Genomic DNA, 27,283 nt, shown 5'->3' with positions numbered 1-27,283 from the left:
AAAAGCCCTTTTTATTCATATGTTAAAAAAAGAACGTCATTATGATTGAAAGTTTCCACCTTGGCAACTGGCGCTGACTAGGAATTGAGGCGTCCATTAGTTATCCAGCGTCTTGGAAGCATAAATTAGAGGACTTTATGAGGGTCGAGACTCTGACGATCATCGGGCTGTGGAGATACAACTACCGCTTGATTTTTTCCGTCAGTATGGGGCACTCGGAGAGCCCAATCTGAACAAGGTTTTATAACGACATAAGAACTGGCTAAGGTCTTAATGCAGCACACAAAATTTCCCGTGGGAAACCGTCATTGGTTGGCCTTTAAGTGCGGTTTTTATTATCAGACCACCCAAGAAAGTCAGGTTCGATTCATTTTTTTGAAAACATGAAAAACAGTTTCTATGCAATAGAAAAAAAATTAAAAGATTTTTATACAACATTTTTTATTTAAATTCCAGTATGGGCAACGAGTAACAACGAAAAGGACTCTGACTATATGTCATTTTGAACAACGCCTGGCGAACAGACGTAAGTAGTTTAACATATGGATTTGGAAATAAATAACTTCCGCTTTTTTTCAAGGTCACGAATTTATCGCAAACCACATCCGTCGAACGTTTCTTAACTTCCCGCAAAAGGTTAAGCACCCGAACTGGGGCTCGAACCCAGGACCGTTAGGTTAAGAGCCTAACGCTCTACCGACTGAGCTACACGGGCGACCCTCAGCGGGCAAAATCGTAACGTCATAACATTCAATAAAACCGACAACGAAATTTAAAAATTTTAGTTTTCTTCAAACAGGCTTCCTTCTTAAACTGTGGCTTCAACAGAGGCTCTTTAGGTTAAAACCCTCAAGCTTTACCGACTAAGCTATCCTGGCTCTACCAGCGCTCATCTTCTTGCTTCAACAGAGGCTCTTTAGGTTAAAACCCTCAAGCTTTACCGACTAAGCTATCCTGGCTCTTCCAGCGCGCATCTTCTTGCTTCAACAGAGGCTCTTTAGGTTAAAACCCTCAAGCTTTACCGACTAAGCTATCCTGGCTCTTCCAGCGCTCATCTTCTTGAAAATTGCGGATAATTTCTTTTTATTCATTTTCTTCTGTTAATATATTAAAAGCCTTTTTTATTCATATGTTAAAAAAAGAACGTCATTATGATTGAAAGTTTCCACCTTGGCAACTGGCGCTGACTAGGAATTGAGGCGTCCATTAGTTATCCAGCGTCTTGGAAGCATAAATTAGAGGACATTATGAGGGTCGAGACTCTGACGATCATCGGGCTGTGGAGATATAACTACCGCTTGAATTTTTCCGTCAGTATGGGGCACTCGGAGAGCCCAATCTGAACAGGGTTTTATAACGACATAAGAACTGGCTAAGGTCTTAATGCAGCACACAAAATTTCCCGTGGGAAACCGTCATTCGTTGGCCTTTAAGTGCGGTTTTTATTATCAGACCACCCAAGAAAGTCAGGTTCGATTCATTTTTTTGAAAACATGAAAAAAAGTTTCTATGCAATAGAAAAAAAATTAAAAGATTTTTATACAACATTTTTTATTTAAATTCCAGTATGGGCAACGAGTAACAACGAAAAGGACTCTGACTATATGTCATTTTGAACAACGCCTGGCGAACAGACGTAAGTAGTTTAATATATGGATTTGGAAATAAATAACTTCCGCTTTTTTTCAAGGTCACGAATTTATCGCAAACCACATCCGTCGAACGTTTCTTAACTTCCCGCAAAAGGTTAAGCACCCGAACTGGGGCTCGAACCCAGGACCGTTAGGTTAAGAGCCTAACGCTCTACCGACTGAGCTACACGGGCGACCCTCAGCGGGCAAAATCGTAACGTCATAACATTCAATAAAACCGACAACGAAATTTAAAAATTTTAGTTTTCTTCAAACAGGCTTCCTTCTTAAACTGTGGCTTCAACAGAGGCTATTTAGGTTAAAACCCTCAAGCTTTACCGACTAAGCTATCCTGGCTCTTCCAGCGCTCATCTTCTTGCTTCAACAGAGGCTCTTTAAGTTAAAACCCTCAAGCTTCACCGACTAAGCTATCCTGGCTCTTCCAGCGCTCATCTTCTTGAAAATTGCGGATAATTTCATTTTATTCATTTTCTTCTGTTAATATATTAAAAGCCCTTTTTATTCATATGTTAAAAAAAGAACGTCATTATGATTGAAAGTTTCCACCTTGGCAACTGGCGCTGACTAGGAATTGAGGCGTCCATTAGTTATCCAGCGTCTTGGAAGCATAAATTAGAGGACTTTATGAGGGTCGAGACTCTGACGATCATCGGGCTGTGGAGATACAACTACCGCTTGATTTTTTCCGTCAGTATGGGGCACTCGGAGAGCCCAATCTGAACAAGGTTTTATAACGACATAAGAACTGGCTAAGGTCTTAATGCAGCACACAAAATTTCCCGTGGGAAACCGTCATTGGTTGGCCTTTAAGTGCGGTTTTTATTATCAGACCACCCAAGAAAGTCAGGTTCGATTCATTTTTTTGAAAACATGAAAAACAGTTTCTATGCAATAGAAAAAAAATTAAAAGATTTTTATACAACATTTTTTATTTAAATTCCAGTATGGGCAACGAGTAACAACGAAAAGGACTCTGACTATATGTCATTTTGAACAACGCCTGGCGAACAGACGTAAGTAGTTTAACATATGGATTTGGAAATAAATAACTTCCGCTTTTTTTCAAGGTCACGAATTTATCGCAAACCACATCCGTCGAACGTTTCTTAACTTCCCGCAAAAGGTTAAGCACCCGAACTGGGGCTCGAACCCAGGACCGTTAGGTTAAGAGCCTAACGCTCTACCGACTGAGCTACACGGGCGACCCTCAGCGGGCAAAATCGTAACGTCATAACATTCAATAAAACCGACAACGAAATTTAAAAATTTTAGTTTTCTTCAAACAGGCTTCCTTCTTAAACTGTGGCTTCAACAGAGGCTATTTAGGTTAAAACCCTCAAGCTTTACCGACTAAGCTATCCTGGCTCTTCCAGCGCTCATCTTCTTGCTTCAACAGAGGCTCTTTAAGTTAAAACCCTCAAGCTTCACCGACTAAGCTATCCTGGCTCTTCCAGCGCTCATCTTCTTGAAAATTGCGGATAATTTCATTTTATTCATTTTCTTCTGTTAATATATTAAAAGCCCTTTTTATTCATATGTTAAAAAAAGAACGTCATTATGATTGAAAGTTTCCACCTTGGCAACTGGCGCTGACTAGGAATTGAGGCGTCCATTAGTTATCCAGCGTCTTGGAAGCATAAATTAGAGGACTTTATGAGGGTCGAGACTCTGACGATCATCGGGCTGTGGAGATACAACTACCGCTTGATTTTTTCCGTCAGTATGGGGCACTCGGAGAGCCCAATCTGAACAAGGTTTTATAACGACATAAGAACTGGCTAAGGTCTTAATGCAGCACACAAAATTTCCCGTGGGAAACCGTCATTGGTTGGCCTTTAAGTGCGGTTTTTATTATCAGACCACCCAAGAAAGTCAGGTTCGATTCATTTTTTTGAAAACATGAAAAACAGTTTCTATGCAATAGAAAAAAAATTAAAAGATTTTTATACAACATTTTTTATTTAAATTCCAGTATGGGCAACGAGTAACAACGAAAAGGACTCTGACTATATGTCATTTTGAACAACGCCTGGCGAACAGACGTAAGTAGTTTAACATATGGATTTGGAAATAAATAACTTCCGCTTTTTTTCAAGGTCACGAATTTATCGCAAACCACATCCGTCGAACGTTTCTTAACTTCCCGCAAAAGGTTAAGCACCCGAACTGGGGCTCGAACCCAGGACCGTTAGGTTAAGAGCCTAACGCTCTACCGACTGAGCTACACGGGCGACCCTCAGCGGGCAAAATCGTAACGTCATAACATTCAATAAAACCGACAACGAAATTTAAAAATTTTAGTTTTCTTCAAACAGGCTTCCTTCTTAAACTGTGGCTTCAACAGAGGCTCTTTAGGTTAAAACCCTCAAGCTTTACCGACTAAGCTATCCTGGCTCTACCAGCGCTCATCTTCTTGCTTCAACAGAGGCTCTTTAGGTTAAAACCCTCAAGCTTTACCGACTAAGCTATCCTGGCTCTTCCAGCGCGCATCTTCTTGCTTCAACAGAGGCTCTTTAGGTTAAAACCCTCAAGCTTTACCGACTAAGCTATCCTGGCTCTTCCAGCGCTCATCTTCTTGAAAATTGCGGATAATTTCTTTTTATTCATTTTCTTCTGTTAATATATTAAAAGCCTTTTTTATTCATATGTTAAAAAAAGAACGTCATTATGATTGAAAGTTTCCACCTTGGCAACTGGCGCTGACTAGGAATTGAGGCGTCCATTAGTTATCCAGCGTCTTGGAAGCATAAATTAGAGGACATTATGAGGGTCGAGACTCTGACGATCATCGGGCTGTGGAGATATAACTACCGCTTGAATTTTTCCGTCAGTATGGGGCACTCGGAGAGCCCAATCTGAACAGGGTTTTATAACGACATAAGAACTGGCTAAGGTCTTAATGCAGCACACAAAATTTCCCGTGGGAAACCGTCATTCGTTGGCCTTTAAGTGCGGTTTTTATTATCAGACCACCCAAGAAAGTCAGGTTCGATTCATTTTTTTGAAAACATGAAAAAAAGTTTCTATGCAATAGAAAAAAAATTAAAAGATTTTTATACAACATTTTTTATTTAAATTCCAGTATGGGCAACGAGTAACAACGAAAAGGACTCTGACTATATGTCATTTTGAACAACGCCTGGCGAACAGACGTAAGTAGTTTAATATATGGATTTGGAAATAAATAACTTCCGCTTTTTTTCAAGGTCACGAATTTATCGCAAACCACATCCGTCGAACGTTTCTTAACTTCCCGCAAAAGGTTAAGCACCCGAACTGGGGCTCGAACCCAGGACCGTTAGGTTAAGAGCCTAACGCTCTACCGACTGAGCTACACGGGCGACCCTCAGCGGGCAAAATCGTAACGTCATAACATTCAATAAAACCGACAACGAAATTTAAAAATTTTAGTTTTCTTCAAACAGGCTTCCTTCTTAAACTGTGGCTTCAACAGAGGCTATTTAGGTTAAAACCCTCAAGCTTTACCGACTAAGCTATCCTGGCTCTTCCAGCGCTCATCTTCTTGCTTCAACAGAGGCTCTTTAAGTTAAAACCCTCAAGCTTCACCGACTAAGCTATCCTGGCTCTTCCAGCGCTCATCTTCTTGAAAATTGCGGATAATTTCATTTTATTCATTTTCTTCTGTTAATATATTAAAAGCCCTTTTTATTCATATGTTAAAAAAGGAACGTCATTATGATTGAAAGTTTCCACCTTGGCAACTGGCGCTGACTATAAATTGAGGCGTCCATTAGTTATCCAGCGTCTTGGAAGCATAAATTAGAGGACTTTATGAGGGTCGAGACTCTGACGATCATCGGGCTGTGGAGATATAACTACCGCTTGAATTTTTCCGTCAGTATGGGGCACTCGGAGAGCCCAATCTGAACAAGGTTTTATAACGACATAAGAACTGGCTAAGGTCTTAATGCAGCACACAAAATTTCCCGTGGGAAACCGTCATTGGTTGGCCTTTAAGTGCGGTTTTAATTATCAGACCACCCAAGAAAGTCAGGTTCGATTCATTTTTTTGAAAACATGAAAAACAGTTTCTATGCAATAGAAAAAAAATTAAAAGATTTTTATACAACATTTTTTATTTAAATTCCAGTATGGGCAACGAGTAACAACGAAAAGGACTCTGACTATATGTCATTTTGAACAACGCCTGGCGAACAGACGTAAGTAGTTTAATATATGGATTTGGAAATAAATAACTTCCGCTTTTTTTCAAGGTCACGAATTTATCGCAAACCACATCCGTCGAACGTTTCTTAACTTCCCGCAAAAGGTTAAGCACCCGAACTGGGGCTCGAACCCAGGACCGTTAGGTTAAGAGCCTAACGCTCTACCGACTGAGCTACACGGGCGACCCTCAGCGGGCAAAATCGTAACGTCATAACATTCAATAAAACCGACAACGAAATTTAAAAATTTTAGTTTTCTTCAAACAGGCTTCCTTCTTAAACTGTGGCTTCAACAGAGGCTATTTAGGTTAAAACCCTCAAGCTTTACCGACTAAGCTATCCTGGCTCTTCCAGCGCTCATCTTCTTGCTTCAACAGAGGCTCTTTAAGTTAAAACCCTCAAGCTTCACCGACTAAGCTATCCTGGCTCTTCCAGCGCTCATCTTCTTGAAAATTGCGGATAATTTCATTTTATTCATTTTCTTCTGTTAATATATTAAAAGCCCTTTTTATTCATATGTTAAAAAAGGAACGTCATTATGATTGAAAGTTTCCACCTTGGCAACTGGCGCTGACTATAAATTGAGGCGTCCATTAGTTATCCAGCGTCTTGGAAGCATAAATTAGAGGACTTTATGAGGGTCGAGACTCTGACGATCATCGGGCTGTGGAGATATAACTACCGCTTGAATTTTTCCGTCAGTATGGGGCACTCGGAGAGCCCAATCTGAACAAGGTTTTATAACGACATAAGAACTGGCTAAGGTCTTAATGCAGCACACAAAATTTCCCGTGGGAAACCGTCATTGGTTGGCCTTTAAGTGCGGTTTTAATTATCAGACCACCCAAGAAAGTCAGGTTCGATTCATTTTTTTGAAAACATGAAAAACAGTTTCTATGCAATAGAAAAAAAATTAAAAGATTTTTATACAACATTTTTTATTTAAATTCCAGTATGGGCAACGAGTAACAACGAAAAGGACTCTGACTATATGTCATTTTGAACAACGCCTGGCGAACAGACGTAAGTAGTTGAATATATGGATTTGGAAATAAATAACTTCCGCTTTTTTTCAAGGTCACGAATTTATCGCAAACCATATCCGTCGAACGTTTCTTAACTTCCCGCAAAAGGTTAAGCACCCGAACTGGGGCTCGAACCCAGGACCGTTAGGTTAAGAGCCTAACGCTCTACCGACTGAGCTACACGGGCGACCCTCAGCGGGCAAAATCGTAACGTCATAACATTCAATAAAACCGACAACGAAATTTAAAAATTTTAGTTCTCTTCAAACAGGCTTCCTTCTTAAACTGTGGCTTCAACAGAGGCTCTTTAGGTTAAAACCCTCAAGCTTTACCGACTAAGCTATCCTGGCTCTTCCAGCGCTCATCTTCTTGCTTCAACAGAGGCTCTTTAGGTTAAAACCCTCAAGCTTTACCGACTAAGCTATCCTGGCTCTTCCAGCGCTCATCTTCTTGCTTCAACAGAGGCTCTTTAGGTTAAAACCCTCAAGCTTTACCGACTAAGCTATCCTGGCTCTTCCAGCGCTCATCTTCTTGAAAATTGCGGATAATTTCTTTTTATTCATTTTCTTCTGTTAATATATTAAAAGCCCTTTTTATTCATATGTTAAAAAAAGAACGTCATTATGATTGAAAGTTTCCACCTTGGCAACTGGCGCTGACTAGGAATTGAGGCGTCCATTAGTTATCCAGCGTCTTGGAAGCATAAATTAGAGGACTTTATGAGGGTCGAGACTCTGACGATCATCGGGCTGTGGAGATATAACTACCGCTTGAATTTTTCCGTCAGTATGGGGCACTCGGAGAGCCCAATCTGAACAAGGTTTTATAACGACATAAGAACTGGCTAAGGTCTTAATGCAGCACACAAAATTTCCCGTGGGAAACCGTCATTGGTTGGCCTTTAAGTGCGGTTTTAATTATCAGACCACCCAAGAAAGTCAGGTTCGATTCATTTTTTTGAAAACATGAAAAACAGTTTCTATGCAATAGAAAAAAAATTAAAAGATTTTTATACAACATTTTTTATTTAAATTCCAGTATGGGCAACGAGTAACAACGAAAAGGACTCTGACTATATGTCATTTTGAACAACGCCTGGCGAACAGACGTAAGTAGTTTAATATATGGATTTGGAAATAAATAACTTCCGCTTTTTTTCAAGGTCACGAATTTATCGCAAACCACATCCGTCGAACGTTTCTTAACTTCCCGCAAAAGGTTAAACACCCGAACTGGGGCTCGAACCCAGGACCGTTAGGTTAAGAGCCTAACGCTCTACCGACTGAGCTACACGGGCGACCCTCAGCGGGCAAAATCGTAACGTCATAACATTCAATAAAACCGACAACGAAATTTAAAAATTTTAGTTTTCTTCAAACAGGCTTCCTTCTTAAACTGTGGCTTCAACAGAGGCTATTTAGGTTAAAACCCTCAAGCTTTACCGACTAAGCTATCCTGGCTCTTCCAGCGCTCATCTTCTTGCTTCAACAGAGGCTCTTTAAGTTAAAACCCTCAAGCTTCACCGACTAAGCTATCCTGGCTCTTCCAGCGCTCATCTTCTTGAAAATTGCGGATAATTTCATTTTATTCATTTTCTTCTGTTAATATATTAAAAGCCCTTTTTATTCATATGTTAAAAAAGGAACGTCATTATGATTGAAAGTTTCCACCTTGGCAACTGGCGCTGACTATAAATTGAGGCGTCCATTAGTTATCCAGCGTCTTGGAAGCATAAATTAGAGGACTTTATGAGGGTCGAGACTCTGACGATCATCGGGCTGTGGAGATATAACTACCGCTTGAATTTTTCCGTCAGTATGGGGCACTCGGAGAGCCCAATCTGAACAAGGTTTTATAACGACATAAGAACTGGCTAAGGTCTTAATGCAGCACACAAAATTTCCCGTGGGAAACCGTCATTGGTTGGCCTTTAAGTGCGGTTTTAATTATCAGACCACCCAAGAAAGTCAGGTTCGATTCATTTTTTTGAAAACATGAAAAACAGTTTCTATGCAATAGAAAAAAAATTAAAAGATTTTTATACAACATTTTTTATTTAAATTCCAGTATGGGCAACGAGTAACAACGAAAAGGACTCTGACTATATGTCATTTTGAACAACGCCTGGCGAACAGACGTAAGTAGTTTAATATATGGATTTGGAAATAAATAACTTCCGCTTTTTTTCAAGGTCACGAATTTATCGCAAACCACATCCGTCGAACGTTTCTTAACTTCCCGCAAAAGGTTAAGCACCCGATTCATTTTTTTGAAAACATGAAAAACAGTTTCTATGCAATAGAAAAAAAATTAAAAGATTTTTATACAACATTTTTTATTTAAATTCCAGTATGGGCAACGAGTAACAACGAAAAGGACTCTGACTATATGTCATTTTGAACAACGCCTGGCGAACAGACGTAAGTAGTTTAATATATGGATTTGGAAATAAATAACTTCCGCTTTTTTTCAAGGTCACGAATTTATCGCAAACCACATCCGTCGAACGTTTCTTAACTTCCCGCAAAAGGTTAAGCACCCGAACTGGGGCTCGAACCCAGGACCGTTAGGTTAAGAGCCTAACGCTCTACCGACTGAGCTACACGGGCGACCCTCAGCGGGCAAAATCGTAACGTCATAACATTCAATAAAACCGACAACGAAATTTAAAAATTTTAGTTTTCTTCAAACAGGCTTCCTTCTTAAACTGTGGCTTCAACAGAGGCTCTTTAGGTTAAAACCCTCAAGCTTTACCGACTAAGCTATCCTGGCTCTTCCAGCGCTCATCTTCTTGCTTCAACAGAGGCTCTTTAGGTTAAAACCCTCAAGCTTTACCGACTAAGCTATCCTGGCTCTTCCAGCGCTCATCTTCTTGCTTCAACAGAGGCTCTTTAGGTTAAAACCCTCAAGCTTTACCGACTAAGCTATCCTGGCTCTTCCAGCGCTCATCTTCTTGAAAATTGCGGATAATTTCTTTTTATTCATTTTCTTCTGTTAATATATTAAAAGCCCTTTTTATTCATATGTTAAAAAAAGAACGTCATTATGATTGAAAGTTTCCACCTTGGCAACTGGCGCTGACTAGGAATTGAGGCGTCCATTAGTTATCCAGCGTCTTGGAAGCATAAATTAGAGGACATTATGAGGGTCGAGACTCTGACGATCATCGGGCTGTGGAGATATAACTACCGCTTGAATTTTTCCGTCAGTATGGGGCACTCGGAGAGCCCAATCTGAACAGGGTTTTATAACGACATAAGAACTGGCTAAGGTCTTAATGCAGCACACAAAATTTCCCGTGGGAAACCGTCATTCGTTGGCCTTTAAGTGCGGTTTTTATTATCAGACCACCCAAGAAAGTCAGGTTCGATTCATTTTTTTGAAAACATGAAAAAAAGTTTCTATGCAATAGAAAAAAAATTAAAAGATTTTTATACAACATTTTTTATTTAAATTCCAGTATGGGCAACGAGTAACAACGAAAAGGACTCTGACTATATGTCATTTTGAACAACGCCTGGCGAACAGACGTAAGTAGTTTAATATATGGATTTGGAAATAAATAACTTCCGCTTTTTTTCAAGGTCACGAATTTATCGCAAACCACATCCGTCGAACGTTTCTTAACTTCCCGCAAAAGGTTAAGCACCCGAACTGGGGCTCGAACCCAGGACCGTTAGGTTAAGAGCCTAACGCTCTACCGACTGAGCTACACGGGCGACCCTCAGCGGGCAAAATCGTAACGTCATAACATTCAATAAAACCGACAACGAAATTTAAAAATTTTAGTTTTCTTCAAACAGGCTTCCTTCTTAAACTGTGGCTTCAACAGAGGCTATTTAGGTTAAAACCCTCAAGCTTTACCGACTAAGCTATCCTGGCTCTTCCAGCGCTCATCTTCTTGCTTCAACAGAGGCTCTTTAAGTTAAAACCCTCAAGCTTCACCGACTAAGCTATCCTGGCTCTTCCAGCGCTCATCTTCTTGAAAATTGCGGATAATTTCATTTTATTCATTTTCTTCTGTTAATATATTAAAAGCCCTTTTTATTCATATGTTAAAAAAGGAACGTCATTATGATTGAAAGTTTCCACCTTGGCAACTGGCGCTGACTATAAATTGAGGCGTCCATTAGTTATCCAGCGTCTTGGAAGCATAAATTAGAGGACTTTATGAGGGTCGAGACTCTGACGATCATCGGGCTGTGGAGATATAACTACCGCTTGAATTTTTCCGTCAGTATGGGGCACTCGGAGAGCCCAATCTGAACAAGGTTTTATAACGACATAAGAACTGGCTAAGGTCTTAATGCAGCACACAAAATTTCCCGTGGGAAACCGTCATTGGTTGGCCTTTAAGTGCGGTTTTAATTATCAGACCACCCAAGAAAGTCAGGTTCGATTCATTTTTTTGAAAACATGAAAAACAGTTTCTATGCAATAGAAAAAAAATTAAAAGATTTTTATACAACATTTTTTATTTAAATTCCAGTATGGGCAACGAGTAACAACGAAAAGGACTCTGACTATATGTCATTTTGAACAACGCCTGGCGAACAGACGTAAGTAGTTGAATATATGGATTTGGAAATAAATAACTTCCGCTTTTTTTCAAGGTCACGAATTTATCGCAAACCACATCCGTCGAACGTTTCTTAACTTCCCGCAAAAGGTTAAGCACCCGAACTGGGGCTCGAACCCAGGACCGTTAGGTTAAGAGCCTAACGCTCTACCGACTGAGCTACACGGGCGACCCTCAGCGGGCAAAATCGTAACGTCATAACATTCAATAAAACCGACAACGAAATTTAAAAATTTTAGTTCTCTTCAAACAGGCTTCCTTCTTAAACTGTGGCTTCAACAGAGGCTCTTTAGGTTAAAACCCTCAAGCTTTACCGACTAAGCTATCCTGGCTCTTCCAGCGCTCATCTTCTTGCTTCAACAGAGGCTCTTTAGGTTAAAACCCTCAAGCTTTACCGACTAAGCTATCCTGGCTCTTCCAGCGCTCATCTTCTTGCTTCAACAGAGGCTCTTTAGGTTAAAACCCTCAAGCTTTACCGACTAAGCTATCCTGGCTCTTCCAGCGCTCATCTTCTTGAAAATTGCGGATAATTTCTTTTTATTCATTTTCTTCTGTTAATATATTAAAAGCCCTTTTTATTCATATGTTAAAAAAAGAACGTCATTATGATTGAAAGTTTCCACCTTGGCAACTGGCGCTGACTAGGAATTGAGGCGTCCATTAGTTATCCAGCGTCTTGGAAGCATAAATTAGAGGACTTTATGAGGGTCGAGACTCTGACGATCATCGGGCTGTGGAGATATAACTACCGCTTGAATTTTTCCGTCAGTATGGGGCACTCGGAGAGCCCAATCTGAACAAGGTTTTATAACGACATAAGAACTGGCTAAGGTCTTAATGCAGCACACAAAATTTCCCGTGGGAAACCGTCATTGGTTGGCCTTTAAGTGCGGTTTTAATTATCAGACCACCCAAGAAAGTCAGGTTCGATTCATTTTTTTGAAAACATGAAAAACAGTTTCTATGCAATAGAAAAAAAATTAAAAGATTTTTATACAACATTTTTTATTTAAATTCCAGTATGGGCAACGAGTAACAACGAAAAGGACTCTGACTATATGTCATTTTGAACAACGCCTGGCGAACAGACGTAAGTAGTTTAATATATGGATTTGGAAATAAATAACTTCCGCTTTTTTTCAAGGTCACGAATTTATCGCAAACCACATCCGTCGAACGTTTCTTAACTTCCCGCAAAAGGTTAAACACCCGAACTGGGGCTCGAACCCAGGACCGTTAGGTTAAGAGCCTAACGCTCTACCGACTGAGCTACACGGGCGACCCTCAGCGGGCAAAATCGTAACGTCATAACATTCAATAAAACCGACAACGAAATTTAAAAATTTTAGTTTTCTTCAAACAGGCTTCCTTCTTAAACTGTGGCTTCAACAGAGGCTATTTAGGTTAAAACCCTCAAGCTTTACCGACTAAGCTATCCTGGCTCTTCCAGCGCTCATCTTCTTGCTTCAACAGAGGCTCTTTAAGTTAAAACCCTCAAGCTTCACCGACTAAGCTATCCTGGCTCTTCCAGCGCTCATCTTCTTGAAAATTGCGGATAATTTCATTTTATTCATTTTCTTCTGTTAATATATTAAAAGCCCTTTTTATTCATATGTTAAAAAAGGAACGTCATTATGATTGAAAGTTTCCACCTTGGCAACTGGCGCTGACTATAAATTGAGGCGTCCATTAGTTATCCAGCGTCTTGGAAGCATAAATTAGAGGACTTTATGAGGGTCGAGACTCTGACGATCATCGGGCTGTGGAGATATAACTACCGCTTGAATTTTTCCGTCAGTATGGGGCACTCGGAGAGCCCAATCTGAACAAGGTTTTATAACGACATAAGAACTGGCTAAGGTCTTAATGCAGCACACAAAATTTCCCGTGGGAAACCGTCATTGGTTGGCCTTTAAGTGCGGTTTTAATTATCAGACCACCCAAGAAAGTCAGGTTCGATTCATTTTTTTGAAAACATGAAAAACAGTTTCTATGCAATAGAAAAAAAATTAAAAGATTTTTATACAACATTTTTTATTTAAATTCCAGTATGGGCAACGAGTAACAACGAAAAGGACTCTGACTATATGTCATTTTGAACAACGCCTGGCGAACAGACGTAAGTAGTTTAATATATGGATTTGGAAATAAATAACTTCCGCTTTTTTTCAAGGTCACGAATTTATCGCAAACCACATCCGTCGAACGTTTCTTAACTTCCCGCAAAAGGTTAAGCACCCGATTCATTTTTTTGAAAACATGAAAAACAGTTTCTATGCAATAGAAAAAAAATTAAAAGATTTTTATACAACATTTTTTATTTAAATTTCAGTATGGGCAACGAGTAACAACGAAAAGGACTCTGACTATATGTCATTTTGAACAACGCCTGGTGAACAGACGTAAGTAGTTTAATATATGGATTTGGAAATAAATAACTTCCGCTTTTTTTCAAGGTCACGAATTTTTCGCAAACCACATCCGTCGAACGTTTCTTAACTTCCCGCAAAAGGTTAAGCACCCGAACTGGGGCTCGAACCCAGGACCGTTAAGTTAAGAGCCTAACGCTCTACCGACTGAGCTACACGGGCGACCCTCAGCGGGCAAAATCGTAACGTCATAACATTCAATAAAACCGACAACGAAATTTAAAAATTTTAGTTTTCTTCAAACAGGCTTCCTTCTTAAACTGTGGCTTCAACAGAGGCTCTTTAGGTTAAAACCCTCAAGCTTTACCGACTAAGCTATCCTGGCTCTTCCAGCGCTCATCTTCTTGCTTCAACAGAGGCTCTTTAGGTTAAAACCCTCAAGCTTTACCGACTAAGCTATCCTGGCTCTTCCAGCGCTCATCTTCTTGCTTCAACAGAGGCTCTTTAAGTTAAAACCCTCAAGCTTCACCGACTAAGCTATCCTGGCTCTTCCAGCGCTCATCTTCTTGAAAATTGCGGATAATTTCTTTTTATTCATTTTCTTCTGTTAATATATTAAAAGCCCTTTTTATTCATATGTTAAAAAAAGAACGTCATTATGATTGAAAGTTTCCACCTTGGCAACTGGCGCTGACTAGGAATTGAGGCGTCCATTAGTTATCCAGCGTCTTGGAAGCATAAATTAGAGGACTTTATGAGGGTCGAGACTCTGACGATCATCGGGCTGTGGAGATATAACTACCGCTTGAATTTTTCCGTCAGTATGGGGCACTCGGAGAGCCCAATCTGAACAAGGTTTTATAACGACATAAGAACTGGCTAAGGTCTTAATGCAGCACACAAAATTTCCCGTGGGAAACCGTCATTGGTTGGCCTTTAAGTGCGGTTTTAATTATCAGACCACCCAAGAAAGTCAGGTTCGATTCATTTTTTTGAAAACATGAAAAACAGTTTCTATGCAATAGAAAAAAAATTAAAAGATTTTTATACAACATTTTTTATTTAAATTCCAGTATGGGCAACGAGTAACAACGAAAAGGACTCTGACTATATGTCATTTTGAACAACGCCTGGCGAACAGACGTAAGTAGTTTAATATATGGATTTGGAAATAAATAACTTCCGCTTTTTTTCAAGGTCACGAATTTATCGCAAACCACATCCGTCGAACGTTTCTTAACTTCCCGCAAAAGGTTAAGCACCCGAACTGGGGCTCGAACCCAGGACCGTTAGGTTAAGAGCCTAACGCTCTACCGACTGAGCTACACGGGCGACCCTCAGCGGGCAAAATCGTAACGTCATAACATTCAATAAAACCGACAACGAAATTTAAAAATTTTAGTTTTCTTCAAACAGGCTTCCTTCTTAAACTGTGGCTTCAACAGAGGCTCTTTAGGTTAAAACCCTCAAGCTTTACCGACTAAGCTATCCTGGCTCTTCCAGCGCTCATCTTCTTGCTTCAACAGAGGCTCTTTAGGTTAAAACCCTCAAGCTTTACCGACTAAGCTATCCTGGCTCTTCCAGCGCTCATCTTCTTGCTTCAACAGAGGCTCTTTAAGTTAAAACCCTCAAGCTTCACCGACTAAGCTATCCTGGCTCTTCCAGCGCTCATCTTCTTGAAAATTGCGGATAATTTCTTTTTATTCATTTTCTTCTGTTAATATATTAAAAGCCCTTTTTATTCATATGTTAAAAAAAGAACGTCATTATGATTGAAAGTTTCCACCTTGGCAACTGGCGCTGACTAGGAATTGAGGCGTCCATTAGTTATCCAGCGTCTTGGAAGCATAAATTAGAGGACTTTATGAGGGTCGAGACTCTGACGATCATCGGGCTGTGGAGATATAACTACCGCTTGAATTTTTCCGTCAGTATGGGGCACTCGGAGAGCCCAATCTGAACAAGGTTTTATAACGACATAAGAACTGGCTAAGGTCTTAATGCAGCACACAAAATTTCCCGTGGGAAACCGTCATTGGTTGGCCTTTAAGTGCGGTTTTTATTATCAGACCACCCAAGAAAGTCAGGTTCGATTCATTTTTTTGAAAACATGAAAAACAGTTTCTATGCAATAGAAAAAAAATTAAAAGATTTTTATACAACATTTTTTATTTAAATTCCAGTATGGGCAACGAGTAACAACGAAAAGGACTCTGACTATATGTCATTTTGAACAACGCCTGGCGAACAGACGTAAGTAGTTTAATATATGGATTTGGAAATAAATAACTTCCGCTTTTTTTCAAGGTCACGAATTTATCGCAAACCACATCCGTCGAACGTTTCTTAACTTCCCGCAAAAGGTTAAGCACCCGAACTGGGGCTCGAACCCAGGACCGTTAGGTTAAGAGCCTAACGCTCTACCGACTGAGCTACACGGGCGACCCTCAGCGGGCAAAATCGTAACGTCATAACATTCAATAAAACCGACAACGAAATTTAAAAATTTTAGTTTTCTTCAAACAGGCTTCCTTCTTAAACTGTGGCTTCAACAGAGGCTCTTTAGGTTAAAACCCTCAAGCTTTACCGACTAAGCTATCCTGGCTCTTCCAGCGCTCATCTTCTTGCTTCAACAGAGGCTCTTTAGGTTAAAACCCTCAAGCTTTACCGACTAAGCTATCCTGGCTCTTCCAGCGCTCATCTTCTTGCTTCAACAGAGGCTCTTTAAGTTAAAACCCTCAAGCTTCACCGACTAAGCTATCCTGGCTCTTCCAGCGCTCATCTTCTTGAAAATTGCGGATAATTTCATTTTATTCATTTTCTTCTGTTAATATATTAAAAGCCCTTTTTATTCATATGTTAAAAAAGGAACGTCATTATGATTGAAAGTTTCCACCCTGGCAACTGGCGCTGACTATAAATTGAGGCGTCCATTAGTTATCCAGCGTCTTGGAAGCATAAATTAGAGGACTTTATGAGGGTCGAGACTCTGACGATCATCGGGCTGTAGAGATATAACTACCGCTTGAATTTTTCCGTCAGTATGGGGCACTCGGAGAGCCCAATCTGAACAAGGTTTTATAACGACATAAGAACTGGCTAAGGTCTTAATGCAGCACACAAAATTTCCCGTGGGAAACCGTCATTGGTTGGCCTTTAAGTGCGGTTTTAATTATCAGACCACCCAAGAAAGTCAGGTTCGATTCATTTTTTTGAAAACATGAAAAACAGTTTCTATGCAATAGAAAAAAAATTAAAAGATTTTTATACAACATTTTTTATTTAAATTCCAGTATGGGCAACGAGTAACAACGAAAAGGACTCTGACTATATGTCATTTTGAACAACGCCTGGCGAACAGACGTAAGTAGTTTAATATATGGATTTGGAAATAAATAACTTCCGCTTTTTTTCAAGGTCACGAATTTATCGCAAACCACATCCGTCGAACGTTTCTTAACTTCCCGCAAAAGGTTAAGCACCCGAACTGGGGCTCGAACCCAGGACCGTTAGGTTAAGAGCCTAACGCTCTACCGACTGAGCTACACGGGCGACCCTCAGCGGGCAAAATCGTAACGTCATAACATTCAATAAAACCGACAACGAAATTTAAAAATTTTAGTTTTCTTCAAACAGGCTTCCTTCTTAAACTGTGGCTTCAACAGAGGCTATTTAGGTTAAAACCCTCAAGCTTTACCGACTAAGCTATCCTGGCTCTTCCAACGCTCATCTTCTTGCTTCAACAGAGGCTCTTTAGGTTAAAACCCTCAAGCTTTACCGACTAAGCTATCCTGGCTCTTCCAGCGCTCATCTTCTTGCTTCAACAGAGGCTCTTTAGGTTAAAACCCTCAAGCTTTACCGACTAAGCTATCCTGGCTCTTCCAGCGCTCATCTTCTTGCTTCAACAGAGGCTCTTTAAGTTAAAACCCTCAAGCTTCACCGACTAAGCTATCCTGGCTCTTCCAGCGCTCATCTTCTTGAAAATTGCGGATAATTTCATTTTATTCATTTTCTTCTGTTAATATATTAAAAGCCCTTTTTATTCATATGTTAAAAAAGGAACGTCATTATGATTGAAAGTTTCCACCCTGGCAACTGGCGCTGACTATAAATTGAGGCGTCCATTAGTTATCCAGCGTCTTGGAAGCATAAATTAGAGGACTTTATGAGGGTCGAGACTCTGACGATCATCGGGCTGTAGAGATATAACTACCGCTTGAATTTTTCCGTCAGTATGGGGCACTCGGAGAGCCCAATCTGAACAAGGTTTTATAACGACATAAGAACTGGCTAAGGTCTTAATGCAGCACACAAAATTTCCCGTGGGAAACCGTCATTGGTTGGCCTTTAAGTGCGGTTTTAATTATCAGACCACCCAAGAAAGTCAGGTTCGATTCATTTTTTTGAAAACATGAAAAACAGTTTCTATGCAATAGAAAAAAAATTAAAAGATTTTTATACAACATTTTTTATTTAAATTCCAGTATGGGCAACGAGTAACAACGAAAAGGACTCTGACTATATGTCATTTTGAACAACGCCTGGCGAACAGACGTAAGTAGTTTAATATATGGATTTGGAAATAAATAACTTCCGCTTTTTTTCAAGGTCACGAATTTATCGCAAACCACATCCGTCGAACGTTTCTTAACTTCCCGCAAAAGGTTAAGCACCCGAACTGGGGCTCGAACCCAGGACCGTTAGGTTAAGAGCCTAACGCTCTACCGACTGAGCTACACGGGCGACCCTCAGCGGGCAAAATCGTAACGTCATAACATTCAATAAAACCGACAACGAAATTTAAAAATTTTAGTTTTCTTCAAACAGGCTTCCTTCTTAAACTGTGGCTTCAACAGAGGCTCTTTAGGTTAAAACCCTCAAGCTTTACCGACTAAGCTATCCTGGCTCTTCCAGCGCTCATCTTCTTGCTTCAACAGAGGCTCTTTAGGTTAAAACCCTCAAGCTTTACCGACTAAGCTATCCTGGCTCTTCCAGCGCTCATCTTCTTGCTTCAACAGAGGCTCTTTAAGTTAAAACCCTCAAGCTTCACCGACTAAGCTATCCTGGCTCTTCCAGCGCTCATCTTCTTGAAAATTGCGGATAATTTCATTTTATTCATTTTCTTCTGTTAATATATTAAAAGCCCTTTTTATTCATATGTTAAAAAAGGAACGTCATTATGATTGAAAGTTTCCACCCTGGCAACTGGCGCTGACTATAAATTGAGGCGTCCATTAGTTATCCAGCGTCTTGGAAGCATAAATTAGAGGACTTTATGAGGGTCGAGACTCTGACGATCATCGGGCTGTAGAGATATAACTACCGCTTGAATTTTTCCGTCAGTATGGGGCACTCGGAGAGCCCAATCTGAACAAGGTTTTATAACGACATAAGAACTGGCTAAGGTCTTAATGCAGCACACAAAATTTCCCGTGGGAAACCGTCATTGGTTGGCCTTTAAGTGCGGTTTTAATTATCAGACCACCCAAGAAAGTCAGGTTCGATTCATTTTTTTGAAAACATGAAAAACAGTTTCTATGCAATAGAAAAAAAATTAAAAGATTTTTATACAACATTTTTTATTTAAATTCCAGTATGGGCAACGAGTAACAACGAAAAGGACTCTGACTATATGTCATTTTGAACAACGCCTGGCGAACAGACGTAAGTAGTTTAATATATGGATTTGGAAATAAATAACTTCCGCTTTTTTTCAAGGTCACGAATTTATCGCAAACCACATCCGTCGAACGTTTCTTAACTTCCCGCAAAAGGTTAAGCACCCGAACTGGGGCTCGAACCCAGGACCGTTAGGTTAAGAGCCTAACGCTCTACCGACTGAGCTACACGGGCGACCCTCAGCGGGCAAAATCGTAACGTCATAACATTCAATAAAACCGACAACGAAATTTAAAAATTTTAGTTTTCTTCAAACAGGCTTCCTTCTTAAACTGTGGCTTCAACAGAGGCTATTTAGGTTAAAACCCTCAAGCTTTACCGACTAAGCTATCCTGGCTCTTCCAACGCTCATCTTCTTGCTTCAACAGAGGCTCTTTAGGTTAAAACCCTCAAGCTTTACCGACTAAGCTATCCTGGCTCTTCCAGCGCTCATCTTCTTGCTTCAACAGAGGCTCTTTAGGTTAAAACCCTCAAGCTTTACCGACTAAGCTATCCTGGCTCTTCCAGCGCTCATCTTCTTGCTTCAACAGAGGCTCTTTAAGTTAAAACCCTCAAGCTTCACCGACTAAGCTATCCTGGCTCTTCCAGCGCTCATCTTCTTGAAAATTGCGGATAATTTCATTTTATTCATTTTCTTCTGTTAATATATTAAAAGCCCTTTTTATTCATATGTTAAAAAAGGAACGTCATTATGATTGAAAGTTTCCACCCTGGCAACTGGCGCTGACTATAAATTGAGGCGTCCATTAGTTATCCAGCGTCTTGGAAGCATAAATTAGAGGACTTTATGAGGGTCGAGACTCTGACGATCATCGGGCTGTAGAGATATAACTACCGCTTGAATTTTTCCGTCAGTATGGGGCACTCGGAGAGCCCAATCTGAACAAGGTTTTATAACGACATAAGAACTGGCTAAGGTCTTAATGCAGCACACAAAATTTCCCGTGGGAAACCGTCATTGGTTGGCCTTTAAGTGCGGTTTTAATTATCAGACCACCCAAGAAAGTCAGGTTCGATTCATTTTTTTGAAAACATGAAAAACAGTTTCTATGCAATAGAAAAAAAATTAAAAGATTTTTATACAACATTTTTTATTTAAATTCCAGTATGGGCAACGAGTAACAACGAAAAGGACTCTGACTATATGTCATTTTGAACAACGCCTGGCGAACAGACGTAAGTAGTTTAATATATGGATTTGGAAATAAATAACTTCCGCTTTTTTTCAAGGTCACGAATTTATCGCAAACCACATCCGTCGAACGTTTCTTAACTTCCCGCAAAAGGTTAAGCACCCGAACTGGGGCTCGAACCCAGGACCGTTAGGTTAAGAGCCTAACGCTCTACCGACTGAGCTACACGGGCGACCCTCAGCGGGCAAAATCGTAACGTCATAACATTCAATAAAACCGACAACGAAATTTAAAAATTTTAGTTTTCTTCAAACAGGCTTCCTTCTTAAACTGTGGCTTCAACAGAGGCTATTTAGGTTAAAACCCTCAAGCTTTACCGACTAAGCTATCCTGGCTCTTCCAACGCTCATCTTCTTGCTTCAACAGAGGCTCTTTAGGTTAAAACCCTCAAGCTTTACCGACTAAGCTATCCTGGCTCTTCCAGCGCTCATCTTCTTGCTTCAACAGAGGCTCTTTAGGTTAAAACCCTCAAGCTTTACCGACTAAGCTATCCTGGCTCTTCCAGCGCTCATCTTCTTGAAAATTGCGGATAATTTCTTTTTATTCATTTTCTTCTGTTAATATATTAAAAGCCCTTTTTATTCATATGTTAAAAAAAGAACGTCATTATGATTGAAAGTTTCCACCTTGGCAACTGGCGCTGACTAGGAATTGAGGCGTCCATTAGTTATCCAGCGTCTTGGAAGCATAAATTAGAGGACTTTATGAGGGTCGAGACTCTGACGATCATCGGGCTGTGGAGATATAACTACCGCTTGAATTTTTCCGTCAGTATGGGGCACTCGGAGAGCCCAATCTGAACAAGGTTTTATAACGACATAAGAACTGGCTAAGGTCTTAATGCAGCACACAAAATTTCCCGTGGGAAACCGTCATTGGTTGGCCTTTAAGTGCGGTTTTAATTATCAGACCACCCAAGAAAGTCAGGTTCGATTCATTTTTTTGAAAACATGAAAAACAGTTCCTATGCAATAGAAAAAAAATTAAAAGATTTTTATACAACATTTTTTATTTAAATTCCAGTATGGGCAACGAGTAACAACGAAAAGGACTCTGACTATATGTCATTTTGAACAACGCCTGGCGAACAGACGTAAGTAGTTTAATATATGGATTTGGAAATAAATAACTTCCGCTTTTTTTCAAGGTCACGAATTTATCGCAAACCACATCCGTCGAACGTTTCTTAACTTCCCGCAAAAGGTTAAACACCCGAACTGGGGCTCGAACCCAGGACCGTTAGGTTAAGAGCCTAACGCTCTACCGACTGAGCTACACGGGCGACCCTCAGCGGGCAAAATCGTAACGTCATAACATTCAATAAAACCGACAACGAAATTTAAAAATTTTAGTTTTCTTCAAACAGGCTTCCTTCTTAAACTGTGGCTTCAACAGAGGCTCTTTAGGTTAAAACCCTCAAGCTTTACCGACTAAGCTATCCTGGCTCTTCCAGCGCTCATCTTCTTGCTTCAACAGAGGCTCTTTAGGTTAAAACCCTCAAGCTTTACCGACTAAGCTATCCTGGCTCTTCCAGCGCTCATCTTCTTGCTTCAACAGAGGCTCTTTAAGTTAAAACCCTCAAGCTTCACCGACTAAGCTATCCTGGCTCTTCCAGCGCTCATCTTCTTGAAAATTGCGGATAATTTCATTTTATTCATTTTCTTCTGTTAATATATTAAAAGCCCTTTTTATTCATATGTTAAAAAAGGAACGTCATTATGATTGAAAGTTTCCACCCTGGCAACTGGCGCTGACTATAAATTGAGGCGTCCATTAGTTATCCAGCGTCTTGGAAGCATAAATTAGAGGACTTTATGAGGGTCGAGACTCTGACGATCATCGGGCTGTAGAGATATAACTACCGCTTGAATTTTTCCGTCAGTATGGGGCACTCGGAGAGCCCAATCTGAACAAGGTTTTATAACGACATAAGAACTGGCTAAGGTCTTAATGCAGCACACAAAATTTCCCGTGGGAAACCGTCATTGGTTGGCCTTTAAGTGCGGTTTTAATTATCAGACCACCCAAGAAAGTCAGGTTCGATTCATTTTTTTGAAAACATGAAAAACAGTTTCTATGCAATAGAAAAAAAATTAAAAGATTTTTATACAACATTTTTTATTTAAATTCCAGTATGGGCAACGAGTAACAACGAAAAGGACTCTGACTATATGTCATTTTGAACAACGCCTGGCGAACAGACGTAAGTAGTTTAATATATGGATTTGGAAATAAATAACTTCCGCTTTTTTTCAAGGTCACGAATTTATCGCAAACCACATCCGTCGAACGTTTCTTAACTTCCCGCAAAAGGTTAAGCACCCGAACTGGGGCTCGAACCCAGGACCGTTAGGTTAAGAGCCTAACGCTCTACCGACTGAGCTACACGGGCGACCCTCAGCGGGCAAAATCGTAACGTCATAACATTCAATAAAACCGACAACGAAATTTAAAAATTTTAGTTTTCTTCAAACAGGCTTCCTTCTTAAACTGTGGCTTCAACAGAGGCTATTTAGGTTAAAACCCTCAAGCTTTACCGACTAAGCTATCTTGGCTCTTCCAACGCTCATCTTCTTGCTTCAACAGAGGCTCTTTAGGTTAAAACCCTCAAGCTTTACCGACTAAGCTATCCTGGCTCTTCCAGCGCTCATCTTCTTGCTTCAACAGAGGCTCTTTAGGTTAAAACCCTCAAGCTTTACCGACTAAGCTATCCTGGCTCTTCCAGCGCTCATCTTCTTGAAAATTGCGGATAATTTCTTTTTATTCATTTTCTTCTGTTAATATATTAAAAGCCCTTTTTATTCATATGTTAAAAAAAGAACGTCATTATGATTGAAAGTTTCCACCTTGGCAACTGGCGCTGACTAGGAATTGAGGCGTCCATTAGTTATCCAGCGTCTTGGAAGCATAAATTAGAGGACTTTATGAGGGTCGAGACTCTGACGATCATCGGGCTGTGGAGATATAACTACCGCTTGAATTTTTCCGTCAGTATGGGGCACTCGGAGAGCCCAATCTGAACAAGGTTTTATAACGACATAAGAACTGGCTAAGGTCTTAATGCAGCACACAAAATTTCCCGTGGGAAACCGTCATTGGTTGGCCTTTAAGTGCGGTTTTAATTATCAGACCACCCAAGAAAGTCAGGTTCGATTCATTTTTTTGAAAACATGAAAAACAGTTCCTATGCAATAGAAAAAAAATTAAAAGATTTTTATACAACATTTTTTATTTAAATTCCAGTATGGGCAACGAGTAACAACGAAAAGGACTCTGACTATATGTCATTTTGAACAACGCCTGGCGAACAGACGTAAGTAGTTTAATATATGGATTTGGAAATAAATAACTTCCGCTTTTTTTCAAGGTCACGAATTTATCGCAAACCACATCCGTCGAACGTTTCTTAACTTCCCGCAAAAGGTTAAGCACCCGAACTGGGGCTCGAACCCAGGACCGTTAGGTTAAGAGCCTAACGCTCTTCCGACTGAGCTACACGGGCGACCCTCAGCGGGCAAAATCGTAACGTCATAACATTCAATAAAACCGACAACGAAATTTAAAAATTTTAGTTTTCTTCAAACAGGCTTCCTTCTTAAACTGTGGCTTCAACAGAGGCTCTTTAGGTTAAAACCCTCAAGCTTTACCGACTAAGCTATCCTGGCTCTTCCAGCGCTCATCTTCTTGCTTCAACAGTGGCTCTTTAGGTTAAAACCCTCAAGCTTTACCGACTAAGCTATCCTGGCTCTTCCAGCGCTCATCTTCTTGAAAATTGCGGATAATTTCTTCTTATTCATTTTCTTCTGTTAATATATTAAAAGCCCTTTTTATTCATATGTTAAAAAAGGAACGTCATTATGATTGAAAGTTTCCACCTTGGCAACTGGCGCTGACTAGGAATTGAGGCGTCCATTAGTTATCCAGCGTCTTGGAAGCATAAATTAGAGGACTTTATGAGGGTCGAAACTCTGACGATCATCGGGCTGTGGAGATATAACTACCGCGTGAATTTTGCCGTCAGTATGGGGCACTCGGAGAGCCCAAACTGAACAAGGTTTTATAACGACATAAGAACTGGCTAAGGTCTTAATGCAGCACACAAAATTTCCCGTGGGAAACCGTCATTGGTTGGCCTTTAAGTGCGGTTTTAATTATCAGACCACCCAAGAAAGTCAGGTTCGATTCATTTTTTTGAAAACATGAAAAACAGTTTCTATGCAATAGAAAAAAAATTAAAAGATTTTTATACAACATTTTTTTATTTAAATTCCAGTATGGGCAACGAGTAACAACGAAAAGGACTCTGACTATATGTCATTTTGAACAACGCCTGGCGAACAGACGTAAGTAGTTTAATATATGGATTTGGAAATAAATAACTTCCGCTTTTTTTCAAGGTCACGAATTTATCGCAAACCACATCCGTCGAACGTTTCTTAACTTCCCGCAAAAGGTTAAGCACCCGAACTGGGGCTCGAACCCAGGACCGTTAAGTTAAGAGCCTAACGCTCTACCGACTGAGCTACACGGGCGACCCTCAGCGGGCAAAATCGTAACGTCATAACATTCAATAAAACCGACAACGAAATTTAAAAATTTTAGTTTTCTTCAAACAGGCTTCCTTCTTAAACTGTGGCTTCAACAGAGGCTCTTTAGGTTAAAACCCTCAAGCTTTACCGACTAAGCTATCCTGGCTCTTCCAGCGCTCATCTTCTTGCTTCAACAGAGGCTCTTTAGGTTAAAACCCTCAAGCTTTACCGACTAAGCTATCCTGGCTCTTCCAGCGCTCATCTTCTTGAAAATTGCGGATAATTTCTTTTTATTCATTTTCTTCTGTTAATATATTAAAAGCCCTTTTTATTCATATGTTAAAAAAAGAACGTCATTATGATTGAAAGTTTCCACCTTGGCAACTGGCGCTGACTAGGAATTGAGGCGTCCATTAGTTATCCAGCGTCTTGGAAGCATAAATTAGTGGATTTTATAAGGGTGGAGACTCTGACGATCATCGGGCTGTGGAGATATAACTACCGCGTGAATTTTGCCGTCAGTATGGGGCACTCGGAGAGCCCAAACTGAACAAGGTTTTATAACGACATAAGAACTGGCTAAGGTCTTAATGCAGCACACAAAATTTCCCGTGGGAAACCGTCATTGGTTGGCCTTTAAGTGTGGTTTTAATTATCAGACCACCCAAGAAAGTTAGGTTCGATTCATTTTTTTGAAAACATGAAAAACAGTTTCTATACAATAGAAAAAAAATTAAAAGTTTTTTATTCAACATTTTTTATTTAAATTCCAGTATGGGCAACGAGTAACAACGAAAAGGACTCTGACTATATGTCATTTTGAACAACGCCTGACGAACAGACGTAAGTAGTTTAATATATGGATTTGGAAATAAATAACTTCCGCTTTTTTTCAAGGTCACGAATTTATCGCAAACCACATCCGTCGAACGTTTCTTAACTTCCCGCAAAAGGTTAAGCACCCGAACTGGGGCTCGAACCCAGGACCGTTAAGTTAAGAGCCTAACGCTCTACCGACTGAGCTACACGGGCGACCCTCAGCGGGCAAAATCGTAACGTCATAACATTCAATAAAACCGACAACGAAATTTAAAAATTTTAGTTTTCTTCAAACAGGCTTCCTTCTTAAACTGTGGCTTCAACAGAGGCTCTTTAGGTTAAAACCCTCAAGCTTTACCGACTAAGCTATCCTGGCTCTTCCAGCGCTCATCTTCTTGCTTCAACAGAGGCTCTTTAGGTTAAAACCCTCAAGCTTTACCGACTAAGCTATCCTGGCTCTTCCAGCGCTCATCTTCTTGAAAATTGCGGATAATTTCTTTTTATTCATTTTCTTCTGTTAATATATTAAAAGCCCTTTTTATTCATATGTTAAAAAAAGAACGTCATTATGATTGAAAGTTTCCACCTTGGCAACTGGCGCTGACTAGGAATTGAGGCGTCCATTAGTTATCCAGCGTCTTGGAAGCATAAATTAGAGGACTTTATGAGGGTCGAGACTCTGACGATCATCGGGCTGTGGAGATATAACTACCGCTTGAATTTTTCCGTCAGTATGGGGCACTCGGAGAGCCCAATCTGAACAAGGTTTTATAACGACATAAGAACTGGCTAAGGTCTTAATGCAGCACACAAAATTTCCCGTGGGAAACCGTCATTGGTTGGCCTTTAAGTGCGGTTTTAATTATCAGACCACCCAAGAAAGTCAGGTTCGATTCATTTTTTTGAAAACATGAAAAACAGTTCCTATGCAATAGAAAAAAAATTAAAAGATTTTTATACAACATTTTTTATTTAAATTCCAGTATGGGCAACGAGTAACAACGAAAAGGACTCTGACTATATGTCATTTTGAACAACGCCTGGCGAACAGACGTAAGTAGTTTAATATATGGATTTGGAAATAAATAACTTCCGCTTTTTTTCAAGGTCACGAATTTATCGCAAACCACATCCGTCGAACGTTTCTTAACTTCCCGCAAAAGGTTAAACACCCGAACTGGGGCTCGAACCCAGGACCGTTAGGTTAAGAGCCTAACGCTCTACCGACTGAGCTACACGGGCGACCCTCAG

The 27,283-nt window shown here is 40.1% G+C and overlaps 1 protein-coding gene and 25 non-coding genes across 26 annotated transcripts in view; all 26 read right to left on the bottom strand.

The window, feature by feature from the left end:
- Positions 1–642: 642 nt before the first annotated feature.
- On the bottom strand, positions 643–715 carry TRNAK-CUU (transfer RNA lysine (anticodon CUU)). Its single transcript has one exon. It is a non-coding gene; the product is annotated as a tRNA-Lys (tRNA).
- A 1,037-nt stretch (positions 716–1,752) lies between these two features.
- On the bottom strand, positions 1,753–1,825 carry TRNAK-CUU (transfer RNA lysine (anticodon CUU)). The gene has a single exon. It is a non-coding gene; the product is annotated as a tRNA-Lys (tRNA).
- Positions 1,826–2,781: 956 nt separating this feature from the next.
- Positions 2,782–2,854, bottom strand: TRNAK-CUU (transfer RNA lysine (anticodon CUU)). The gene has a single exon. It is a non-coding gene; the product is annotated as a tRNA-Lys (tRNA).
- Positions 2,855–3,810: 956 nt separating this feature from the next.
- On the bottom strand, positions 3,811–3,883 carry TRNAK-CUU (transfer RNA lysine (anticodon CUU)). The gene has a single exon. It is a non-coding gene; the product is annotated as a tRNA-Lys (tRNA).
- Positions 3,884–4,920: 1,037 nt separating this feature from the next.
- On the bottom strand, positions 4,921–4,993 carry TRNAK-CUU (transfer RNA lysine (anticodon CUU)). Its single transcript has one exon. It is a non-coding gene; the product is annotated as a tRNA-Lys (tRNA).
- A 956-nt stretch (positions 4,994–5,949) lies between these two features.
- TRNAK-CUU (transfer RNA lysine (anticodon CUU)) lies at positions 5,950–6,022 on the bottom strand. The gene has a single exon. It is a non-coding gene; the product is annotated as a tRNA-Lys (tRNA).
- Positions 6,023–6,978: 956 nt separating this feature from the next.
- TRNAK-CUU (transfer RNA lysine (anticodon CUU)) lies at positions 6,979–7,051 on the bottom strand. The gene has a single exon. It is a non-coding gene; the product is annotated as a tRNA-Lys (tRNA).
- Positions 7,052–8,088: 1,037 nt separating this feature from the next.
- Positions 8,089–8,161, bottom strand: TRNAK-CUU (transfer RNA lysine (anticodon CUU)). Its single transcript has one exon. It is a non-coding gene; the product is annotated as a tRNA-Lys (tRNA).
- Positions 8,162–9,400: 1,239 nt separating this feature from the next.
- On the bottom strand, positions 9,401–9,473 carry TRNAK-CUU (transfer RNA lysine (anticodon CUU)). The gene has a single exon. It is a non-coding gene; the product is annotated as a tRNA-Lys (tRNA).
- A 520-nt stretch (positions 9,474–9,993) lies between these two features.
- The window catches only part of LOC149964659 (uncharacterized), a 103,321-nt gene continuing 86,031 nt past the window's right edge, over positions 9,994–27,283 (bottom strand). The window contains exon 3 of the mRNA XM_090167259.1: positions 9,994–10,097. Coding sequence (XP_090023385.1) covers positions 9,994–10,097 — 104 coding nt within the window. The remainder of the gene's footprint in view (positions 10,098–27,283) is intronic.
- On the bottom strand, positions 10,511–10,583 carry TRNAK-CUU (transfer RNA lysine (anticodon CUU)). The gene has a single exon. It is a non-coding gene; the product is annotated as a tRNA-Lys (tRNA).
- Positions 11,540–11,612, bottom strand: TRNAK-CUU (transfer RNA lysine (anticodon CUU)). Its single transcript has one exon. It is a non-coding gene; the product is annotated as a tRNA-Lys (tRNA).
- TRNAK-CUU (transfer RNA lysine (anticodon CUU)) lies at positions 12,650–12,722 on the bottom strand. Its single transcript has one exon. It is a non-coding gene; the product is annotated as a tRNA-Lys (tRNA).
- TRNAK-CUU (transfer RNA lysine (anticodon CUU)) lies at positions 13,962–14,034 on the bottom strand. Its single transcript has one exon. It is a non-coding gene; the product is annotated as a tRNA-Lys (tRNA).
- Positions 15,072–15,144, bottom strand: TRNAK-CUU (transfer RNA lysine (anticodon CUU)). Its single transcript has one exon. It is a non-coding gene; the product is annotated as a tRNA-Lys (tRNA).
- TRNAK-CUU (transfer RNA lysine (anticodon CUU)) lies at positions 16,182–16,254 on the bottom strand. Its single transcript has one exon. It is a non-coding gene; the product is annotated as a tRNA-Lys (tRNA).
- On the bottom strand, positions 17,292–17,364 carry TRNAK-CUU (transfer RNA lysine (anticodon CUU)). Its single transcript has one exon. It is a non-coding gene; the product is annotated as a tRNA-Lys (tRNA).
- Positions 18,483–18,555, bottom strand: TRNAK-CUU (transfer RNA lysine (anticodon CUU)). The gene has a single exon. It is a non-coding gene; the product is annotated as a tRNA-Lys (tRNA).
- TRNAK-CUU (transfer RNA lysine (anticodon CUU)) lies at positions 19,593–19,665 on the bottom strand. Its single transcript has one exon. It is a non-coding gene; the product is annotated as a tRNA-Lys (tRNA).
- Positions 20,784–20,856, bottom strand: TRNAK-CUU (transfer RNA lysine (anticodon CUU)). The gene has a single exon. It is a non-coding gene; the product is annotated as a tRNA-Lys (tRNA).
- Positions 21,894–21,966, bottom strand: TRNAK-CUU (transfer RNA lysine (anticodon CUU)). The gene has a single exon. It is a non-coding gene; the product is annotated as a tRNA-Lys (tRNA).
- TRNAK-CUU (transfer RNA lysine (anticodon CUU)) lies at positions 23,004–23,076 on the bottom strand. Its single transcript has one exon. It is a non-coding gene; the product is annotated as a tRNA-Lys (tRNA).
- On the bottom strand, positions 24,114–24,186 carry TRNAK-CUU (transfer RNA lysine (anticodon CUU)). Its single transcript has one exon. It is a non-coding gene; the product is annotated as a tRNA-Lys (tRNA).
- TRNAK-CUU (transfer RNA lysine (anticodon CUU)) lies at positions 25,144–25,216 on the bottom strand. Its single transcript has one exon. It is a non-coding gene; the product is annotated as a tRNA-Lys (tRNA).
- Positions 26,173–26,245, bottom strand: TRNAK-CUU (transfer RNA lysine (anticodon CUU)). Its single transcript has one exon. It is a non-coding gene; the product is annotated as a tRNA-Lys (tRNA).
- On the bottom strand, positions 27,202–27,274 carry TRNAK-CUU (transfer RNA lysine (anticodon CUU)). Its single transcript has one exon. It is a non-coding gene; the product is annotated as a tRNA-Lys (tRNA).

The sequence above is a fragment of the Leiobunum rupestre genome, chromosome 1 (assembly GCF_980474605.1).
Source record: "Leiobunum rupestre chromosome 1, qqLeiRupe1.1.hap1, whole genome shotgun sequence".
Taxonomy (NCBI): Eukaryota; Metazoa; Arthropoda; class Arachnida; order Opiliones; family Sclerosomatidae; genus Leiobunum; species Leiobunum rupestre.
This window is presented reverse-complemented; position numbering and strand designations above follow the sequence as displayed.